Raw genomic sequence first — 21014 nt, 5'->3', positions numbered from 1 at the left:
ACCTGTTATGACTCCTTGACAAAAGAAGAATTTGAGCACTGTGGGTGTTTATAACATGAAGGCAGCCGAGGGACTCCAGAACCCATTTCAAATAGACACACAGCTTCTGAGGATTTCAGTGCTTCCCCCCCCCCTTGCTAGAAGTATTTGCTCCACCTTTCAGTGCAGACAGCATGGGGCCCTGCTCTTGGACGCCTCGAAAATCCCATCCGAAAAGGAGCAGCTGCCTCGAGACCTTTACACCCTCAAACATCATGTGATCCCATAGTAGTGACACCGTAAACGGCCCCCTTGGCCATTTAGAGAGAGAAAATCCCTTTCCATCTACTGCAGTCTAAGCTCACTCAGTGATGGGAGGGAGCAGAGGGAGAAAAAAAAAAAAAGAAATTGTTTTGAACAAAATGTCCTCAGCCAGTAACCTCAGCTTTTAAAACCTACTGGTGTCGCTCGGCGTAAGAGCAATCCCAGCTATGCCATGTATTCCACTAATGTATGGTCAGCATGTGTTATATAACATGTTTTACAAGAGGCTGCCGGTGGCACTTTGGTTAAACGCCACTCTTAACTAAAAGCCACAGTTTTTCAATTTCATACCTTCCAATTTGAGACTAATAGCAGCATTTATTTATTCAGCTTAAATGAAATCATATTCAAATTAGAAGAATTAAGCCGCTGAATACAATATTTGTATTCAGAGGGTATCGGAGTCCTAGAGTCCCCCCTCGACAACTAATACCTCCAGATCTCTCCGGCTTAACGCGTTCAAACTGTTGAGGCAGATCACACAAGTCGGGAACATTGTGTTGTTTACATTCCTGAGGATGGAGCCCCCACTGTTGTTTCCCATCAAGGGAAATATGAGAGCTTCCAAAGTACTTTGAGAGTTCTCTAACCCGAGTGACTCATGAGCTCCTCTCTCACCTCCCCAAAAAACAAGCCAAGTAGATTATTTACATGAGGCAATAATTCAAGATTTGCTCCTCTAAGTCTCTTACACAGAGGGCAAGGCGAGCCCATTTACCCAATCCCTCTTCATTCGCCTTTGATGTTAGCCTATCTCGATAAGACCGGATGAGTGCCCTAAAATCCCCGTCGAGTGATTTCACAGGAAGAACAAGTCTCTGTTAATCAATGGCTAGATTGGATCTGGATTCTCGGGAGTGGTCCGCCTGAAAGTCCTCCCGAGTGTTTGAGTGCACACCGGGGTAATTCATCGCTAATGATCACCGCGGCACCTTCTCTCCTACACGCCGTTCGTCCTCGTTTAATTGCCTCGTTCACGTTTAAACAGCTTACAAATCACAAGGACAGGCAGGGAAACATGATCAAACGGCCTCTATCGCTAATCAGGGGAGGGCAAAGGAAGAAGTGAGCGGACTGGGGCTTCTTTGCTGGCTCTCCTTGGGGATTAGGCAGGAGGAGGGTTGTACAGGAACAGTAAATTATCTCAGCTTCAAGTATAGCAGGCAGGTATATTTAAACAGGCAGATCCATCTTCTCTCTATCTGACAGAAACAGAGAGGGGCCAATGCAGCTAAAAGGCTTTGGTAATCCCAGTTTCAACACGGGCATCTGGAGTGGAGACAGGTTCCACCATTGATTAGATTCCCCAATCAGTGTGTGTACATCCCACACCAGCCTTCCTTGGTAGTCTGGAGGCAGTACGAGGCCTGATGCACAGTAATTGTTTCCATAGGTCAGGCGGAGGAAAAACAGCTCGGGGACATGATGAAAGGGAGATGGAAAGGGTGAGGAATATTGTTGTTTTTCCCCCCCAATTAAATTGTTTGTCAAACCCTTCACAAAGGGTTACGCAGTTTATCTGTTTAAAATCAATACGCTCGTCTCAGTGTGAAAGCTTGTCCCGACACAAGACAGGCCCATTAATTATTCTGTTCTGTGTGCTATCGCTGGGCTGCTCAAGGTTGAGCCTTATCTTTTCTTATTTCAAATCAATAATTATCTTCTACCATGCTCGCGCTCCCTCTCAGAAATAGATGTGCTTTTCATTCAGTGCCTGTAGAGTCTCTCTCTCTCACTCCCTCTCTGTGTAGCAACCGGTGAGGAACGCAGAATGAATAGGACATTCTTATCAGAGGAACATTAGGGCAGGATGGGAATAGATGGCGAAGAATGAGGCATATAAAAGTACTGAACACAAATGAGTCATGATTCAAACAGCCACAGCGGCCTTGTTCCCGTCCTCTGACATCTTCTAATAGACTACAGTAAGGGATGAATGTTGATTTGTACAAAAGCATTAAAGTATCGGCATCGCTCGGGTATCTCAATCCACTGGGGCAAATCCCTTTTTAGCTAAGAAAACCTTCCTCGAGTACCTCGGTGCAAAAGAAAGAAAGAAAAAGTAGTGCCACATCTTCTCTGCAGTGACACTTTTTGCATCACAGACTGGATACACAATTAATGACTGCACAATTACATGGTCATAATGGGTGAGTAATTGCATTAGAATGCAGAAACGACAACTGTGCGTCCCTTTAATAATGGGCCAATCCAGCTTCAGCAGCAGCAGCAGCCCATTTGTTGGCATTAGCTGAGGACTGCTGTTTGTACTTAATTAGGCTGCACTCAAGGATTAGGCGGTGGGGGCAAAATCTGGTCATGGAGTATGAGTTCATATTATTTCCTCTAAAATGTCACAGGTTTTTGGCTTCGCGCTGCAGAGGGTGGCGTTGTTTGTCACACTGTACTGCGTGGATGTGGGAAAGGGAGTGTGAGAGTGTGTGTGAGGAAATGAAAGGGAGAGAGAGAGAGAGGGACACACTGAGGGAGAGAGGAGTGGGAAGAGGGAGTGTGTAAGCAAGGATGGGGCTTCTGGTGCTCTCTTGAGGATTGAGATTTGAAGCCGGAGCACAAAGCCTTTGAGACATTCCCCTTATCTTGGAGGTTGATACCAGGATCTCAGTGATTCAGAGCGCTCCGTGTGAATAATTCCACCAACACCCCCTACTGCGGGGACCATATGGCCCAGTGTGAACTTTAAATACACGGGGAGTGCTGCTGCTGCTCACCAGTCAGGCCTCCCATCTCTACCCCCGCACAGGCTAGGTGTAGAGAAATGATCGGCACAGATAGTGCACTAACTAGCCTTCATGTTAAAAAAAAAAAAAAAAAAAAAAAAGGGCTGCTGCCATCAGTGGCTTTTTCCTGTGTGGCTGCTGGGGGATCAAAGATGACTAAAAATAGCCCTGAGCATGCTTTTCTGAACTGAACATGCTGTATGTACTGGCTGAGACGCCCACATTTTAATTATAAAACGCTCTTTAAAAGCGGGGAGTTGGAGGGAGACGAGGTGAGGAGGGGGTAGCAGCGCCCACATGCACAGAGATGTAGATTGTGTTTGTTACGCCCCCTTTGACTTGTGATGTTTCCTTCTGGCACCACCTGCTGGCAGTGGCCATCAACAAGCGAGAGAGAGAGTGGAAGAGAGGAATTCAAAGCTCCAACGAGGACAAGCCTTAATTGTGATTGCATCAGCCATCTCTCATAATGCAGCATGTATGCTTTTAAATGCAGAGAAATCAAGCGGCTGCACAGCACGCTGACAAATTTCATCACACAGAAAGCACCAACACGGGAACAAGGAGACCCTGCGCTGTTTTTTTCCCCCCTTTCTTTCCAGTATTTGAAAAGTTTTCCTCTTTTATAATTCACAAGGTCTACATTCGCATTTCTTACAGCTGAGTACGGCTCTGGCGAGCACGTCAGATTCACGCAAGCGTCCCAAATTGCCAGATTCACGGTTATCAATAAAACATCAAGAGCAGCGCGCCTGGTCGCTGAACGTGTTTCTGATGTCTCAATTACCGGTTGAGTGCCATTAATCTCTGCTCTCTCGCTTTGGCTCAGAGGTCGGCTGATGGATGCAGGCCCGTGACCTTTGTCCTCGGCAGCGGGGGGGAGCCGGACGTGCTGACCCCTGTAGCTGCCAGCAGAGGTGAGTTTAAGTACTGTAGTACAGCACTCAGCGTTACCAGACAAGGGAGCTGGGAAATAAAAGGATTGGTGGGTGGGGGGTGTGTAATGTGTCTACACACTCAGTCAAGCATGAGTACATCCAGTGAAGTGGCACCATGGCAAGCACATGCAGCTCCTGCACACATGCATGTGAGCAGACACAAACACACAAACACACAACAAGCAGGAGTGTCTGTCCTTATGACACCACAAGGATAGCTCCACAGGGGAAGGGAGGGGGGGTTGTCTAGCACTCACGATTCACTTCATTATATATTAAAAACATAAAAAATAGAAAGAGAGGAGAAGAGTCAAGTGTGTTTACAGAGCAGAATCTATCACACACACGAACCCGGGAGCCGAAGTGTTTAGCATGTACTCAGCGAGAGAGGCCTTTGTTGTTTTTTCCCCCAGTAAGCAGATTGAGCTGCATGGCAGCAGCAGGGGTGTGTAAGATGTACACAGACAGCAGGGTGTGTTAGTGGAGAGGCACCTCCACTGATCTCCTGTGTCGTGTGATGATGTGTGTGTGATGTGTGTCTCAATCCAGCGCTGATCCCCCTGAGTCAGCCCTGTCAGTGATATGAGCCTCCCACCCTCCTCCTCCCCCCCACCCTCCCCTATCCTTCGCCATCCGGAATGCTAATAACAGCCAGCCACTAACACTGCATCCCTGAATTATTCATGCAGCAGAGGGTCACACGGCATAATGAGGAGTTTACTCTCATTCTGGATGCGATTGTGATGCTGCTAATCTGCATTTAGCACAGAGAAACAGAGAAAAGGAGGGAGACGGGGTAGGTGGTGGTGGGGGGGGGCTGGGGGAGAGGATAGGATGAGCACTGATGAACTTAATTGCTGTGAGCAAACAACTACTGAAAAGAGTCACGCCATCATCCAGAGATGAGAAAGTAAACAATTAATTATCATTGGACAGAGGGAGTCATAAAACAAATGTTTGAACAGCACTAATATTCAGGAGCCAGCTGATTCCCCCCACCGCCGCCGCCACCACCCCTCTGAGGTGACAATACTCTCACAGTAAAAAATGACACGCTCATTTGATACACTAATAATTATTAGCGCTAATATGATTCACTTAACACTCCCAAGAGGGTTTGGGTAGATATTATATTATGAAATGCTGCATGTCCCACATTATAATCTCCTGCAGAAAGAGGAGTGTTTTCATTATGTTGACATGTTGTTTCCTATGGAGACTTCTTTTTTTAGGGGGGTAGAAACAGCAGGTTACTGTTGCCCCCTGCTGGTCATATAGGGTGCATGCCCCATATTCTGCAAAGTAATAACATATTAAAAAGAATTTTGCTGCCAAGAAATAAGTGACAAGGTTAAAATATAAATATTCGCCACGTGCTAATGAGACGAATACTGCAAATGATCAGCATCAAATATTTTAAAAAAGCAAACACTACAAAGAAAAATTAGACATGACCTAAGTAAAGAACACAACTTTATTTTGAATTTAGTAATCTTTGGGTTCATCTGGTCACAACACAAAGTCAAACGTACCCCAAATCTTGGCACATGACAAAGAGCCTTTAAAAATCCTGCAGGAATCAAACTCATATTTGAATCCACACGATGGCAGCAACAGCTGCAAAAAGTCAGAGGGAACTACAGTTACGACAGTTACCCACTGAAACTCTGAATTTAACATGTCTAAGCAGGCAGAGAGGAAGTCTCACGCAGCTCTTTGGTTAGTTGGTTTCCTCTCATACCTCGATTTCAAAACAACCAGAGGCTTCGCCTGAAAAACCAGCATCTGCTGAAAGCAGACCCTCTCAACTGCAGCTCACTAACCACAAAAAAATATAAAAATATATATTTTATATTTATAATATATAAGAAAATATAATGTGAACAAACAGTACAGTATTTTGCATTTACTCCAGCCTGACAGACTAACCACCACACTGTGAAACCAGGAATAATATACAGGTACCGGCAGAACTCGCAGCTGCTTTTTGAGGAGGAGAGACTGATGCTGTCACTCATACAAGATAATAGCACTGCTTAAGATTGCATCATGTAAAAATTAACTACATGTATATTATAGTTTGAGGGCTTTGATGCATTACAAAGGAGAAAGAAAGGATGCAGCAGTTGGCAAAGGTGAAAAGAAAAGAAGCATTATGAAACAACAGAAAGGTCACGCCCAGCAGTGAACCGGGGCTTGTGGTTAAATGGAATGTAGCAGGAAGTTTGGGTTGTTTTTCAGTATGGCAGATTTCCCCGCCACCCCCCACCCAAATCAGAGCAGCAAATAATGATTGTTTTCATTCAAATTCCTGCATCTCTCGATTATTTTTTCAGTTAAGTTGATCAAAATTTTGTTGCAAAAAACATTAAATATCTTAAAATGTCAGAAGGTTAAGTGCTAGATGGAGTTGAGGTCTTGCAATTTTCAAAATAACAGTCTAAGAACAAAAACGTGTTTAATTTACTGCGACAGAAAACAAAAGAAAACAGCAAAAGTCAGTGAATTTTGGTGCCTAATCCATTACTGAATCACTAAGAATACGCGGCTGAATCTTGTTACACCAAAAATAAGTCCCCAGCCAGTACTAACATGGATGTAGATAGTTTCTACTGTCCAGCAGGCAATTTCTCAGCAACAACAGGATTATATGGGCTCTGCTGTGACTAGATAATTGAATTCAGGCATGGCCACAGCGCACTGCATCCAATGATCTCTCTCCCACCAGGGTGATGGGAGGAAAAAATGAATCGTGTTACACTCTGTAGATTCGGTAGCGCAACAATGGTGTTAGTTGACTGGACTTGTAAGTCCTTTTTAGTAATGAAGTTATTTGTCACAACACTTCAGCGGACTTCTTCTTCTTCTTCCGTAAGCCAATGACTTTGCACGTGACTTCTTAGCAACCAAACCAAACCTCAAGCAAAGCAGCATTAATAGGTAAGCTGTGGCACATGCTGCAGCGTCGAAAGTTAACGTTCAGAATGATAAAAATACTGCATGCTTACTCAGATATGCATTGACTGACATGATGACAGGCACGCTGGTGTCTATAGCATTGAGGGGACGTGCATTGAAATGCATTGTGCTGGGAATTAACCAGCAAAGCTGCATGTTAATCCTGCCCTGACCTTGTGCAGAATGTGTAGAGAACAGTGTCTGTGGGGCTAAAGATAACACCGCTGCCTTTGTGCTGAAGGAGAACAACACTGCTGATGATGCTGCTTTGTGCCGCTGCTCCTGCCCAAGGTCACATGTGTCCTTTTGTCAAGTAACAAGACCCGACAAGGTAGTCCATTGTAAAGTACAGATGATCAGATGTACTGATCTGTCTTTAAACTCTAACTGCATCGTTATGGTGCTTCATAGTTTTATAATGCCTTCACAGATTTACTACAGCATGTAACAGCTACACAGTAGGTGGTTTGCAGTAGTGTAGTAAAGTTTATGGACTAATGCAGCCTGGTACGGATAGGCTATGTATCCATTTGCATTATTATTCTACAGTACTGTACAAAAAGTCTCGGGCCACCCTACAATTCAAACGTGCTTCAAACTTGATATTTAAGGCTTTACTGTCATTTCTTTAAGTAATCTTCAGGAATATTTCTCCAGACATTTCGTTGGATACTTGCTGTTTTTCTCTGTCAAGATGATCCCACGCTGCTTCATTAATGTTGAGGTCCAGGTCTGGGGAGGCCAATCCACGACTGATAGTGTTCCACTTTATGTTTTTCTATCCACATATGCTTTTACTACACTTGCAGTGTGGTTGGAAAGATTTTCAGTCCAGTTCATCAGTCATTTAACCTTCAAGACCATCGCTGTTCTTCAGCTACCAGTTGATGGATCAACTGAAGAGCCAAATGCAACTCTCAAGTTCTGTGTCAGCTCTTTCCTGGATGTTTCCTATTTTCTAAGGACTTTCAGATACTGATCACCTGTTGTGGAAAGTTTTGTAGGTCTGCAACTTCTTTTGTCCTCCACTTGTCCAGTTTCCTCACCATATGCCAAATTTTCTTTGGGAATCAACTTGCTGTTCCAAAAATAAAATTTTATGCCTGTGAATGTGTGTTATTCAACTAAAAAAAATGGGAACAAATTATGGTTTTTTTTGTGACTGGTTGCAGTAACAAAGTGGCTAAAGATACTAAATTTAAAATTGGTTCGTTGCCAAGTTGTCTGTTATGTGCAGACTCTACAGTGGTTCAGCCCTTGAGTTAGATGCCTTTTATATATATACTTGATTGAGTTGTATGTCAGTGTTAAATGGCTGAACAAACAACAAGAAAGGGTACAAAAACTGAACTGAATTGGACTCATTGGAAACAGCAGCTTATAGTCACTTATCCTAGAAACATTACAAGAAAGTCTGGCTCCTTGGAAGCAAAATATAAAGAAATGAGGGGTGGCTCAGTAGTTCTGCACAGTCAACGGTAGCAGTCACCAATTTTTGGTTTAAGCTGGTCTTTTGAAAATTTAAACATTATGGTTTTAAACTGGCTAAATGTCTATGGATAGGGTTTGGGAAGCACAATCACAGCATCACAGTATGTTAGCCGATGTAACATCTGCAGTGCAGAAACCCCAAAGCCAGGACCACTGCTCCACTGGAGCTCCCAATACAAATAAATATGGGGGTTATTTTGACATGAGTCAAATTTTCCACTGCTCCGTCACACTGAATCCAATACAAAGTTTACTCAAGACATTAAAACGTCTTAATGGACAACAAAATCATTTTTCTTTGTCTTTGCAAAAGTGCCAACTGTTCAGAATTTGACATCTTTAAGCCATTTTATTGTCAAATTGTTAAAGTAATGCTAGTAACAATTAACTGTACATGTCCAAGGATTCCCACTGGCCTCTCCTCATTTGTTAGTGCCACTATCTGGCTTATCGTACTTAAAACAGACCGTTTTACACAATGAAAATGCCGATTCTGTTTTCATAAAGACTTTTTTTAAAAACTCAACAGGGCACCTTAAACACTGAAGTGCTCCAGTAGTAATGGCCAGCAGATAACTGTTGACTGAGCAGGTTTAAGGTGTGAACGTTGACCAGTGTGATGTAATAAAATTGTCTAAAGGAGCACTTCAGCTCAGGTGACCTGCTACTGGTTAAACGAAAGGCCTTAAAAAGTCATCTGTTGCACTTTTATTGCTAGAGCGAACTGAAAGGCAGCGGGCATTGGGTTACATTTGGTTGCAGAGACACAAATTGCCAATTTAGGACAAAATGAAATGTTGCCGTCAGAAAATATCCATCATGCTTTAAAAATAAAAGAGAGCTGGATTCACAGAAGAGGTTATTCTGTCCCAGTGAATGGCTTTTTTGATTACATTTCAGACTTGGCAGGCAAAGTAAAGTCATAAAAACTCAGAAAACCTGTGATTTTTTTCTATTGCTGCTTGGGTAATTATTAAACATCTCAGTTCACTCACACACTAATAGGCAAACCCATAACAAATGTTTACATATGCTAAATGTGGAACATGTGATTTACCTCTCAGTGTGAAAACTGTTTAATCCTTCAAACTTCAAAGGGAACCCCAACACCTCCCTCTCTCACACCATGTTCTTATTTACAGATGGTGCACATATTTAACATCTTCAAAAAAAATTTCACACAACAAATTCCCTGCAAAGGAACCATCTGTACCTTATCAAACAGAAGGAAAAGGGTGGTGTAAGGTCAGTCAGTGATTAAAGCCTAGTTCTTTGTTTCTACAGAGTGACGGGCTGCAAGCGGGGGCATGCCACAGTGTCTTTGAGGAAGGATATAGTGTTACTGCTTGCAATGTGACGGAGGCGTGTTTACAAGAAACTCACAACTCAGAAAAACCCTTACTAACTTACATTTGCCACAAGGCAATTGTAAATTTAGAGGTTATTTATAGCCTGGCATGGGTTCAGAGCTGGAAAAATGTGGGCGTGTAAAGTTCTGAGGCTGCCAGCTACCCGGGGCCAATGTATGAGTTAGCTATTTTGAGCACAGCTTACAGTGTCAAGATGGTAGTAGTGTGTATGAATGGCTAGTGTATCCCTTATTTGGTTTCACATGTTTTTAACTGTTTGCATTACACAAGCGACTGTAGCGTGGGTTACGAGCGAAGTTTTAACTCACAAGGCTTTGTGTCTGTCTTCTGCGAGGATCTGGTCATTCGGCTTCAGTCCAAACCTTTCAGGAAAGGGCAAGCAAACAAACATTAAGTGTGTTCTGAGCATGCAGGATGATTTAAGGGGAAACAGATGAAGCATTTAGACTTACTTGTCAAGGAAATCTTTGTCCACAACAGCTGAAATGTCGAGCAAGGGATTTCCCATCCCAAAGAGCATGTTTTCACTGTGGGGGAGACAAAAGCATATTGTGTTATGGAGACTCCCACTAACAGGCTCTGCATGAACAGGGGGAACAAACAGTCTGTTGTGATACAGAAAATCATCTGTTTGTGATTTGGTCAATTACACTGGAAGGACCCATAAAGAGCATCTCTTTATGGGAAAATTCAAGCTACAGAAACATAAGCGACTGAAAACTTTTAAGCTTATAGCAGAGTAATTAATGAATGAACTGTTTATGACTCCTGCAGATGATTATTATGCCTTTGATACCTATGTGTCATGCAAACGCTTTAAAATAAGGTTTTCTTAGACTACAGCTACAGATTACCCATTTACCTAAAAGTATGAGGTAATAAGATATCATAGCGGTCAAAGTATACTCCCGAGGACAGAGTATGCTTTCTGAAAGTTAGGTAACAGCTCAGAGCACAGGGAGAAATACTTGGCCTTTCAAGCTCAACATGCCTTTATCCATCTCAACAATAGGTGAGCTCAATGCTTTCAATCAACCCACTGAAAGTCTGGCAGTGATGTTAGCTCATGCTTTAAACAATAAAGTCATAAGAGCAGAAATGCTTACGGTGTAAACAGAGGAGGATAATAATCATGTGGCTCTCACCTTGGAGTTGGCATGTCAGAAACCCCTGCAGCCTAAACTGATTATTACTGAAAGGTCAACAGCTTCCTTCTTTGGTTCAAAGCAGCGTGTTCTTTGACTACAGGAACTGGAGCTGCACTTTGGCCAACCCTGACTGTTGGTGAAAGAAATAGGCGGGCCTTAGCGTCTTTTAGCCATATGATTGGCTGCTGACTCTCCAATGTTGAAAGGCCTTGGATGATGCATTCACAGGCAATGGGAACTCAGCAAAAACGGTGGACCTCTATTACAAACAGAGCACGGCCACATGCATTGTATATAAATATGTATAAATTTCAGTTATGTTTTAATGATTATAATTTTTTTTTTAAATGAACACTCGTTTTTCTAAAAATCTGAAATATTAAAGAATAGTTAGCGAAGGAAACTCTTTACTTTTTCACTTGTAACCTGTCCACAAATGGAATAAAATAAGAATAAATTAATTATTTTCCATCACACATATATCACAGGTATATTGATCCTTTAGATTCAACAATGCTTATAATTTTAGTTCCAAATAGTCTATCCTTGTGCAGAATTCTACTTAAGCCTTTGTCTCAGGAAGTCGAGTAGGTTGTCTAACTATCAGAAGGTTTGTGGATCAATTCTACAGCTACACCATAAATGTATATATTAAGACCCCGGGTTGCTCCTGATATATCTCTGTGAGTGTGTCCACAACTGTTAGATAAGCTATTAATAGGTATAGAAAAATAAATAAAATAAAATAATTAAAATAATAAAATAGCCTGTGTATGTCTTGCATACTGCCTGTTTTTAAGCACAGGATGAAAATAGGCACCTTACTGAAGATAATTTGTGTAGGAACACACCTCATACACTTCCCTTCTGGTTGTATGACTGTACTTCCTGCACTATAAGCTGTTTGTTCTAATTTTTTCTAATTTGTTCTAATTTTTTCAGTGTTGAATATTTAAAGAAAAAACAAAAAAAAAATCGAAATGAGGATGTTGTCCCCGATTAATATTACTGTGGTTAGGTCCTAAACCGTTGCACCATTTCATTCACATTCCAGTTTCCTTCCAAAGAGCTGAATGATGACTTTTTTTTTCTGTCATTTGCCAAATACCTGCAAACTTTTTGGCATCAACTATGCAACAGTTTGTTTTTTCGGTGAGTGTCTTATAGAGTAGTCAGACAGCGTTAACTGCTAAGATTCAGGGTCTGAGCAGTGTTATCTATGGATTTGCTGAGCGCACGGCCTGAAAGATGAAGTTCTGATGGATGAGTAGTTTGTGGTTTTGTAAACAACTGAATCCTTGTTACCATTTCTATGTTAAAAATATGACTCATGTGTGAGATGTATGTAGAAGCAGTGAAATAACTGTTGAATGAGGAATTCTATAAATGACCCATCCAGTGAGTCTGTGAGGACTTGTGGTTAATGGGCTTCTCTCTTCTTGTTCCAAGTTAATCAAAGTTAAATATGTTTGGGCTTGTGGTTATGGTTGCACTGAGAGGTCAAATGCACTGCAAACTAAGAAAACATCAGCAAATTAAAAAAGGCTCACAAAACACAATGCATGTAATTTAGGGGAGACGATAACTTGAAGGAAACATGCATCTTCAGCACTTTATGAATCGTGTGATTAGAACACACATTATTCTTTTTCCTCTGTGCTGTTTTTCCCAATTTATTGTGCTTTGTGTGCTTTGTTTTGTTTTTTTCTGCACCTATTCTGTTTTATTCTACTTCGGTTGTATTTTATTCTATTTCTGTGGTGTTTTATTTTACGTCCGTGATGGTTTATTCTACTTCCGTTGTGTTTCAATCTACTTCCATTGTGTTTTACCTTACTTTCCTTGTATTTTATTCCTCTTGTATTGTTTTTTTAATTCTACTTTTGCTGTGTTTTTGCTGCATTCTTCTGTTTGCTCGTATTTTCTTTGTTTGCAGTGCTTTTGAGCCCTCGGGTCTACCACATCCGGTAGTCCCGCTTAAAAAAGATGGTCTGAGTTCACAGCACAAACACAACCTCTGACACAACCGCTAGAATGATGTTATTGTTAATATTGATTATTGCTCTGTGCGTGAATGACAGAGATAATATGTGAGAAAATATGGGCCGAGAAAAAGATATTTGCCCCTGGGCCAATCATAGAGATGATGCATCCTTCAGTGTGACCATTTAAAGGCATGTAACAACCTCTGCATGCCTGTGTGTTTAAATGGGTGTAAAAGCACTGGCTCGGCCCACGTGCCTCAGATATTTATGCTGACATTTAAGTTTTCCTAAGTTTCCATGAACGTAGCACGCTTCACTTCACACCGTGTTCTTTTAATGTCAACAAAACAGATCAGCTGTGTGCGCTGCAATATGTTGAGCCTATACTGATATAAAAAATATAAACAAGAAAATGATAAAAAACATACAAACGTATCCGTTCCCTTTACATGTTTCATATTACTCAATGAAAGTTGCATTTAAAAAGCTTTTGCATTTGTAGCTCCTGCCATTTTTTTTGTGTGAAAATACAGCATTAAATAGCGTCCTCTCAACTTCTTGGCTAACGTTAAAGTTTGTCCCCAGTACCTTTCATTTAAAAACACGATACTCTGCAGATTGCCCACACACGACATTTTTTATGCATGTGTGTGCTTTATTTTTTTAAAGGGGCACTTCCAAGCTGGGTAAATGTAGCGGAAATTCTTGTTTTCCAGTCATGTGATGACGAACCCAGCCTTTTCCCGTTAGCTGTGCTCCGTGCTGTTTTAACCGAGCATAAACGCTAACTACAGCGTACACATCCAGCTGATGTAACGTTCAAAGGTTAAGCCGCCCCAGTGCCATCACTGTGCACCTCCCGCTCTCAGTTCACCACGGCAACAGAGACATTAGCATCGATTAACAGCTAGCTGCTAGCTACACCGTACGTCGCATATGTTAACACAAATACTTTCGGGTTGTTACCTTAACGCCGTCTTCCTCCCTGTCAACATGTTCGGTCCTTCCTCGGACATTTTTTAAATCTGCTGCCGGTTGTGCCGTCGCCGTGGAGCCAGGGAAGCTGCTGCTAACTGCTGGAGACGGGATTCAGCTTCCTGCCCCTTCAGATGATGATGATGATGAAGAAATTAGTCGACAGCATGCAACGACAGAGAAAGAAAAGTAGCAAAAATAAACATAAAAATGAGGGGAGCTAGTTACGGCCCGATCGAGCAGCCACTGTGCATTTGGACAGACATGTGGAAAAAAATTGCTACCTCTCGTTATCGCTTTCCCCCCTTCCTCTGCTCCAACTACTTAACTTCAGCGTCACCGTCATTTTTGGATAGGAGACATAGCATGGATCAAAGTTAACATGCAGACAGCCACAGTAGTATACTAGCTTTGTATTGGAAATCAAAAGTGTCCAACATGGGGCCCTCGGGCCACAAGCTGGCCACCAGAGGATCCCATCCCACACAGGGTTGCTTTGCAAAATGTGGGGTAGTAGTGAAGTCATAAAATCCTCAGTGGTTTCAAATTAAAACACAATTGACAGTTATGTATGTAAATGTAAAATTTCTTTTTGAGGTAGACAAATCGAGTCACAAGAACAAGAATATTGTTTACTTACTTACAAAGCATACATCTGAATGTGTTTCTCTGTTACAAAGTATGAATGTGATTTTATTTTATTTTTATTTTTTTTAACAAATTGTATGAATCAGTGTAACTTAGTTGAGGTGTATAGAATTCAAAGCTTGCCACTTTACTGGGCAAGCTTTGACCTAAAAGGTCTATCCATAACTTATCTCAGGCTCAGATCTTTTTGCAAATGTCAAAGTGTGAGAACGTTGCTGGTGGGTTGTTTTTTTTTTAAAGAGGTGGCTGTGGTTAAGGGGGTAGAGCAGGTCATCTTAAACCACAAGGTTCCTGAGTTTGCGCCTAAGTGTGAATGCTATGTTAAAAGTGCTCACACATAGAAAACAAACAGGGTATGTTGGTTTGGTTTCGTTAGCTCGGCTTGGATTTGCAGATAGATTTGTTTATTTGTTGGTGTGGCCTTACATCAAGTTGTTCTTAGGTTTTTGTGTGACTTGGGGAAGATGGATGGCTTTGGTGTTTTGTTTTGTCCCCCTTAGACAGGGCATAACAAATGTCTGTGCTATAAAGGAATTATTGTGGAGTGAAAACACAGCTCAATCACACACCAAAAAGATTCTGGATTGCCACACATGACCTCTATGTTTGTTTAATTCAATAGAGTTCCATTCAGTTCAATAGATAGTAGTTTAGTAGAAAACGGATATAGTTTCCAAAAGAAAATATAAGCCATTTACAGAACAAGCTAGCTGTATATGAAGTTGTGTCATCTGTGTAAAAATGCACATCAAAGATATGGTTGGCAGAAATAGTGTTTTTTGTGTATTTGTTAAATAAAAAAAATTCAATGAAGCCTTTGTAAACTGCTGACAACCGGAAAGATAAGTACTACTAACAACCGGGATAGACTTCAGGCCCTGAAATGGTTAAGTTACACGTAAAATGAAATTATCTGCCAGTCAGTCCTTTGTGGGTTTTGCATGTTGTCCCTGTGCCTGTGTAGGGTCTTTCTGGCTTTAATCGCACAGTCCAAAGACATAGATGTTGGGTTAATTGTGGATTCTAAATTGGTCAAATGCATGAGTGTGAATAATCGTCTGTTTGTATTAGCTCTGCACTGGACTCGCAGCCTGCCTCTCACTCCATCAAAGCTGGGATAGGTTCCAGCCTATGTTATTGTGTTAACTGGGTACATGTTGGCTGTTATGTCACCCTAAAGCACAACACCTCAAAGTATCCAGCATTGTCTGAACGTTGATAAGTTTTTTAGTGTTTAGATTATTTTGTGTTGTGGAGATTCAAAAATGCCTTTGTGAGTTAATAAAATACAAAATGATTGATATAAAATACTTTGGTTGGTAACACATTCCTAATAAAGGAAAGATAAATAATTCTAGAAGAATGAATGAAATTCAGAAAATAAATCTAACTATTGTACAGTACTTGTGTGTGTGTGTCAGAACAACAGAAAATACAGATCAAAACACCTCCAAGTGCTATAAAATGCTTTATTACAAAATTGTGAACGATGCCTAAGCAAATCCACATTCAGGCCCATTTAACCCCAGCTACATTGCATAATTTGAAGATCTGCTAAGTTTTGCATAGAGCATAACGTGACTAAAAGTAAGTCATAAACCGGGAACATTTTAAAGAAGAATCATGTACAGCAAGTGTTTCAAGGAAATCAACACAATGACACCTGGTACAAAATGATACAAAACATCTTAAAATGAAAATTGTATCAATTGCAAATAAAGTTTATTTCCCAAGGCACATCAGTTGGCATTAGGTACTTAAAATGAGACATTCACACCAATAGTCTTCAAATATTTTAAAGTTTCAACTACTGTAGCCCCAAGAAGTGGCCATTTAATTTTAGTGTATCAGGACATCTTTAGACAGACGTGAGAATATAAAAAGAAGATTTCACCAGCTGCAGACACTGTGCTTGTATGACTTTCCCTTGGCTACCTAAGAAGTGTGCTATTCATATATTACAAAAATGATTGTGCACAACAAAGATATGAGACGTACAATAATGTTGAGTGAAAAACAACAAAGAAAACAACAGGCTGGATGACTTTCTCTAAAGAAGGCAAAGCTTTGCTGGGAAGATTAGAGTAATAACTTTTTGGCTATTAAGCCGCATAGTGTAGCATAAGCCTGTTTATTGCATGTAATCTCAACGCACCGTGTTAAACAAAAAGAGTTGAATGAGTCAATGCAGGCCTAAAAGCTCTGCCGGCTCTTAAAATTCGTTTTTTTCCTTTCAGTCAGGTACATCTTAAAACTATCCCTTAAAGTCAAATAAGTATTGCTGACCAAAGAAAGACTTGAAATCGTTGCAGGATGTCTTTGGCAAAAGCAAATACAGACTGCTACAACGGCATAAGCAAAACAGTGTTTCTCTTTCAGTTGTCATAATACAGAATAGTGTAAACAGACAAAATACTGCTGAATAGATGCATGCACTCAGCGCAGGTGTATAATGTGTATAATGTACTTGTAACAACTCCCCAGGTTCATGTGCTTATTCTAGAAAGAACGAATGGATGATAACGACAATAAAATTATCAGTACAAAGATAGAAAAATGTCTAGAGATAATGTTAGATTTCAATTTAATTTACTGTGGTTTGCTAGAAGAGGCCAGAAACAATTAACCTCACATTATAGGAAATTAACCTCTGATCAAAATATATATATTCCTGGGATTTCTCAAAATAAAAACACATTTTTACACACTTTAGAAAAAAAAAAGCTGTTCCCAGTAAGATTATAAGCCATAACTCACATTGAAAAGTCCCACCGTTTACATTATATCAGAACAGCAACTGTTACAGACAGGACGTGGGACCAAGAGAAACTCTTCCAATATTAGGATGTGGGGCACTGATATCATAACTCTGGTAAAGTATGTATCTGTCCATTCAAAGTCCTCCTGGACCGGCATGAACAATGGCCCTTCTCTTCTCTTACTGGTACCAGGGGGTCTTTCTGACCCAGTGGAGGGTGAAACCTGCATCTGTCCGGATCTTGATGGAAGCTGCCTCAGCCTCTCTGACAGTCTCCTTCACAGACTGCATCAGGTTCTGAGCATTGTGGACCAACATCTCAGTAGCCTGAAAGGAGAAATGAAAATGGACACAAATGGAGATTCGAATGATACTTTTCTCAGAGGTTAATTCAGTGAAATGGCACCCTGATGTCAAACTCTGCTCACCTGCTCTGACTCCTCTTCGCTGATGTTGGTACGACCCAACATGGTGGCCTTGACTGTCGACAGGATTTTGAGCTGAGTGCTGATAGTGGGAATGCGCTCGCACACCTTAAAGGAGATTAGAAACATTACTTATAAAAATACGTCAAACTGTCTGTGCAAACTGGGAAAAAGAGGTAATGGTTGAACCACATGATGAAGACAACTTAAACTGACCTGCAGAAGGTTGGTCCGGATACGTTTGTCAGTGCACTGCTTGGCCACCTCCTTAGCCAGCCGTGTGACCTCATCAGAAGCCTTAGCGATGTCTTTGGCGCACTGGATGAGTGCACGCTTGTTTCCGCTGCCTCCACGCACCAGACGTGACATCTCCGCCATGAGAAGGGCCATTCGTTTGGCAGCGCCAATGATATCATTTCCCTACAAGGCACAGAAAGAACATAATCAAAGTTTAAAAAAAACAAACATCTCTGCAATGCATCTTATCACTTCCTCTTGTGGTAAATTGTTGATAAGCTGGTATGTTGAACTGGCAGGGAAACCTGCTTTTAGTGTTTCAAAGAAAGATCTTTAGAACGCTCATAACAAACGAATGAAATTAGAGTCATTAGAACTCCTTAGAAATTATTTTCACAACACCAGAATGTGCTTGGGCTCAGGTTAGGCTCTTATTGACCTAAATGTAAAAGGAATCAGCAAACCTCTGGTATCGTCACATCTGCTGGGTTTATAGTGTTGACCTACTTTGCTGGACCATTTGCGGGCTTCATCGTGAAGCTGCCTCGCAGCCACCATCATGGGCTCATTAACCATGTCACCAGCCTTCTGCTCAGGGAACTCCTCATCTTTCTCCTCTGGGGGAGGAGGCCTTGGGGGAGGAACCTCACCCTCTGGGAGAGGAGGTTTGGGAGGTGCTGCCTCATCGTTAAGCTAGAAGGAAACAGTAAAACAATCGTGGTTAGGCGGTTATACAAATCATTGTGAACAATCAGAGGAGCTTTAATTTATTTTCCAAATCTAAAGTTGTACTTATATGAAAACTTACATTAAGCTGATCCAGTTCAGGAGGAGGTGGAGGGAAGTCTGGTTCTTGAGGTTGGAAGGCCTCCCTGACTTTTGCCACAGCACCAAGAATCTTATAACCAGAGTCCAAAAAGCCCTTCTGAAGACCTGGCAATTAAAACAAACACATGACCATTAATCAAAATGTGCCATATGAACATAAGACAAAACCTGTGAGAAACATAAACCTACTTGGATCCTGGATATTTCCAGCCACAGCCTTAGCATTCATCACCATAGGAGAGATAGTCTGGCTCAGTTCATCAGATGCAGCCTTCACCACCTCCCTGAATTTAGGATCCTCAGAATTTTCTACCTCTCGTTTAGCTACCAGGAGGATGCGGTTAGCTCTGCGGGCGATACTGGTAGCACCTGCGACCAGCATCTGAGGCTGGTGATTGGTCATCGCCACACGGCACTTATCCAGGTCCTTCTTTATGGCGTCCTCTGAGGCATCGAGCAGAGATTTGGTGTCGATGGCCTCGTCCACCAAACCTAGACATCCACAGGGAACCACAGGGAGTTATACCAGGACCAGGATATGAAATGATGTTCCAGCCGTTTTCAGGGTCTTTACGGCACCTTACCTGTCATTTTTTCTACATTGTCAATCCACTGGTTCTTCATGGTTTCAAAATGTTCATATGCTGCTTGGTTGCCGGGGTTTCTCAGCAAAATGCGAGCAGCAGATACCACCTAATAGGAAGGGGAAAAAAAAAACCATTAATTGGAAGTCTACTTACAACTGCTAAAAACTCATTTCAAGTGGTGAGAAACACTTAAGCTCTGTGGCTCACGGCGGAGTGGAGGGCAGACACAAACACTCAACCATAACATACTTGTGGTGTTAAGTCTCTTGTCGACTTTACGGCAGCCTGGATTCCCTCCACCGTGCTCTTGTTAGCAGTGCCAACAGCAGCAGCCTTCTCGGCTGTGGTGCCAAGCTTATTGGCGTGATTCTCAAAGTTGGCAGCTCTTTCGTCAAAGACCTACACATGATCAAATAAAAACAATTATCCAAAATGATTTCTGGAAGCAACAGAACACCCTGCCAATAAATATAATACAAATGAAAAAGAATCACTGCAGTGAGATCATAGTTAGTAGTAGAGTGACTGTGCCGCTGACCTCATCTCTGTTGGGGGCGTCGAGCGGGGCGGTAGCAGCCACTGCCAGTAACTTGATGGGGGTAGTTGTGTCACTGAAGATGTCAGACACCTCCTGAGTCATCGCCTCTTGCATCTTTCCTTTCAGATCCTGAGATGAGGTCAGACAAATGTTACAACCAGCCAGCACTCACACAGAGTTTTGCTGAGATTATAGATACACATCTGTTTTTATTTAGCTTCAGCAGCTGCATGAAGTGCATATTACAATATGATCATGGCTACAACACTACGTTACACTGTTTTTTATTCAAGTTTACATTTAAGTAAGCTTTAGGGAAATAAAAAGCTTTTAGGGCATTAGTTTCCTCCACCCCTGGTAACCAGCAGAGGGGGTTGTTTGCCTGCATTCCTGAGTGAATCCTGTCAGAGAAGCTACAGACCTGGGTGGGAATGACTGAAGAATGTGAGCCGTCTTACCTTCAGGGCTGCTTGGAGCTGTTGAGCCACAGCACGTGCTTGAGGGGAGTCCCCTTCACCGCGGGCAGCCAGGTCAGCGAGTTGGGCCATGAGCTGCTCTACCTGCTCACACTTGCCTAGCAGCTCCTGCCTGTATGGGCCCGGCAGGGCATTGGCCAGCCTGTGGCCCTCTGCAACTAGGCCACGTATGGCTGCCTGGCCTAAAAAAGTACAAATAACAACATATTTAATTTAGTTTGGCTTAGAAAAGTTATTTCTTTGTAAACCTTTGTTAACAATTCCTTTTTATAAATCCACAAGCTCTATGTTTAATTTAATAGTGCATCTACAGATAACAAAATGGCTATATAGATAAAAACATATCCCTGACATAGTTTATTAGATAATAAGATTCATTTTGGGTTAATTTTGGATGTTTTTTCCATTTTTCTTTTTCTAAAAATGCCCTGAAAATGTAAAAAAAAAAAAAAAAGTCCATCCTAATACACAAAGAAATATGCTCCAGTAGATGGTTTGGTTTGGCAAAGAATTGGAAGATTCATTTTACAATGAAAGAAGAAAAGCAAGTCAGCACATCTGAGAAGCTGGAACAAATGTGCTTTTCACATTTTCTTTTGATGAATAACAAA

The 21014-nt window shown here is 41.6% G+C and overlaps 2 protein-coding genes across 4 annotated transcripts in view; both read right to left on the bottom strand.

Annotated features, from left to right (window-relative positions):
- adkb (adenosine kinase b) overlaps window positions 1-14420 on the bottom strand; it is a 131449-nt gene extending 117029 nt beyond the window's left edge. Inside the window, exons 1-4 of one of the 3 annotated variants that reach the window (XM_085466419.1) lie at window positions 14191-14420; window positions 13898-14034; window positions 10251-10325; window positions 10107-10160 (exon numbers count right to left, since the gene is read on the bottom strand). In XM_085466419.1, the coding sequence (XP_085322545.1) occupies window positions 10107-10160; window positions 10251-10325; window positions 13898-13947 (179 nt within the window). In that variant the 5' untranslated portion in view covers window positions 13948-14034; window positions 14191-14420. Of the gene's footprint in view, window positions 1-10106; window positions 10161-10250; window positions 10326-10943; window positions 11056-13897; window positions 14035-14190 lie in introns of those variants that run through there. The other 2 variants (XM_085466417.1, XM_085466418.1) reach the window with 2 other exon arrangements.
- A 1585-nt stretch (window positions 14421-16005) lies between these two features.
- Window positions 16006-21014, bottom strand: part of LOC146703268 (vinculin) — a 30862-nt gene continuing 25853 nt past the window's right edge. Inside the window, exons 12-21 of the mRNA XM_085466416.1 lie at window positions 20386-20585; window positions 19928-20056; window positions 19639-19788; window positions 19387-19495; window positions 18992-19294; window positions 18783-18907; window positions 18482-18667; window positions 17954-18157; window positions 17741-17845; window positions 16006-17639 (exon numbers count right to left, since the gene is read on the bottom strand). Of these exons, the coding sequence (XP_085322542.1) occupies window positions 17493-17639; window positions 17741-17845; window positions 17954-18157; window positions 18482-18667; window positions 18783-18907; window positions 18992-19294; window positions 19387-19495; window positions 19639-19788; window positions 19928-20056; window positions 20386-20585 (1658 nt within the window). The 3' untranslated portion in view covers window positions 16006-17492. The remainder of the gene's footprint in view (window positions 17640-17740; window positions 17846-17953; window positions 18158-18481; window positions 18668-18782; window positions 18908-18991; window positions 19295-19386; window positions 19496-19638; window positions 19789-19927; window positions 20057-20385; window positions 20586-21014) is intronic.

Source organism: Copadichromis virginalis, linkage group LG8, assembly GCF_057382275.1.
Source record: "Copadichromis virginalis isolate Kocher_CV1m ecotype Utaka linkage group LG8, C_Virginalis_male_GT1.1, whole genome shotgun sequence".
Taxonomy (NCBI): Eukaryota; Metazoa; Chordata; class Actinopteri; order Cichliformes; family Cichlidae; genus Copadichromis; species Copadichromis virginalis.
This window is presented reverse-complemented; position numbering and strand designations above follow the sequence as displayed.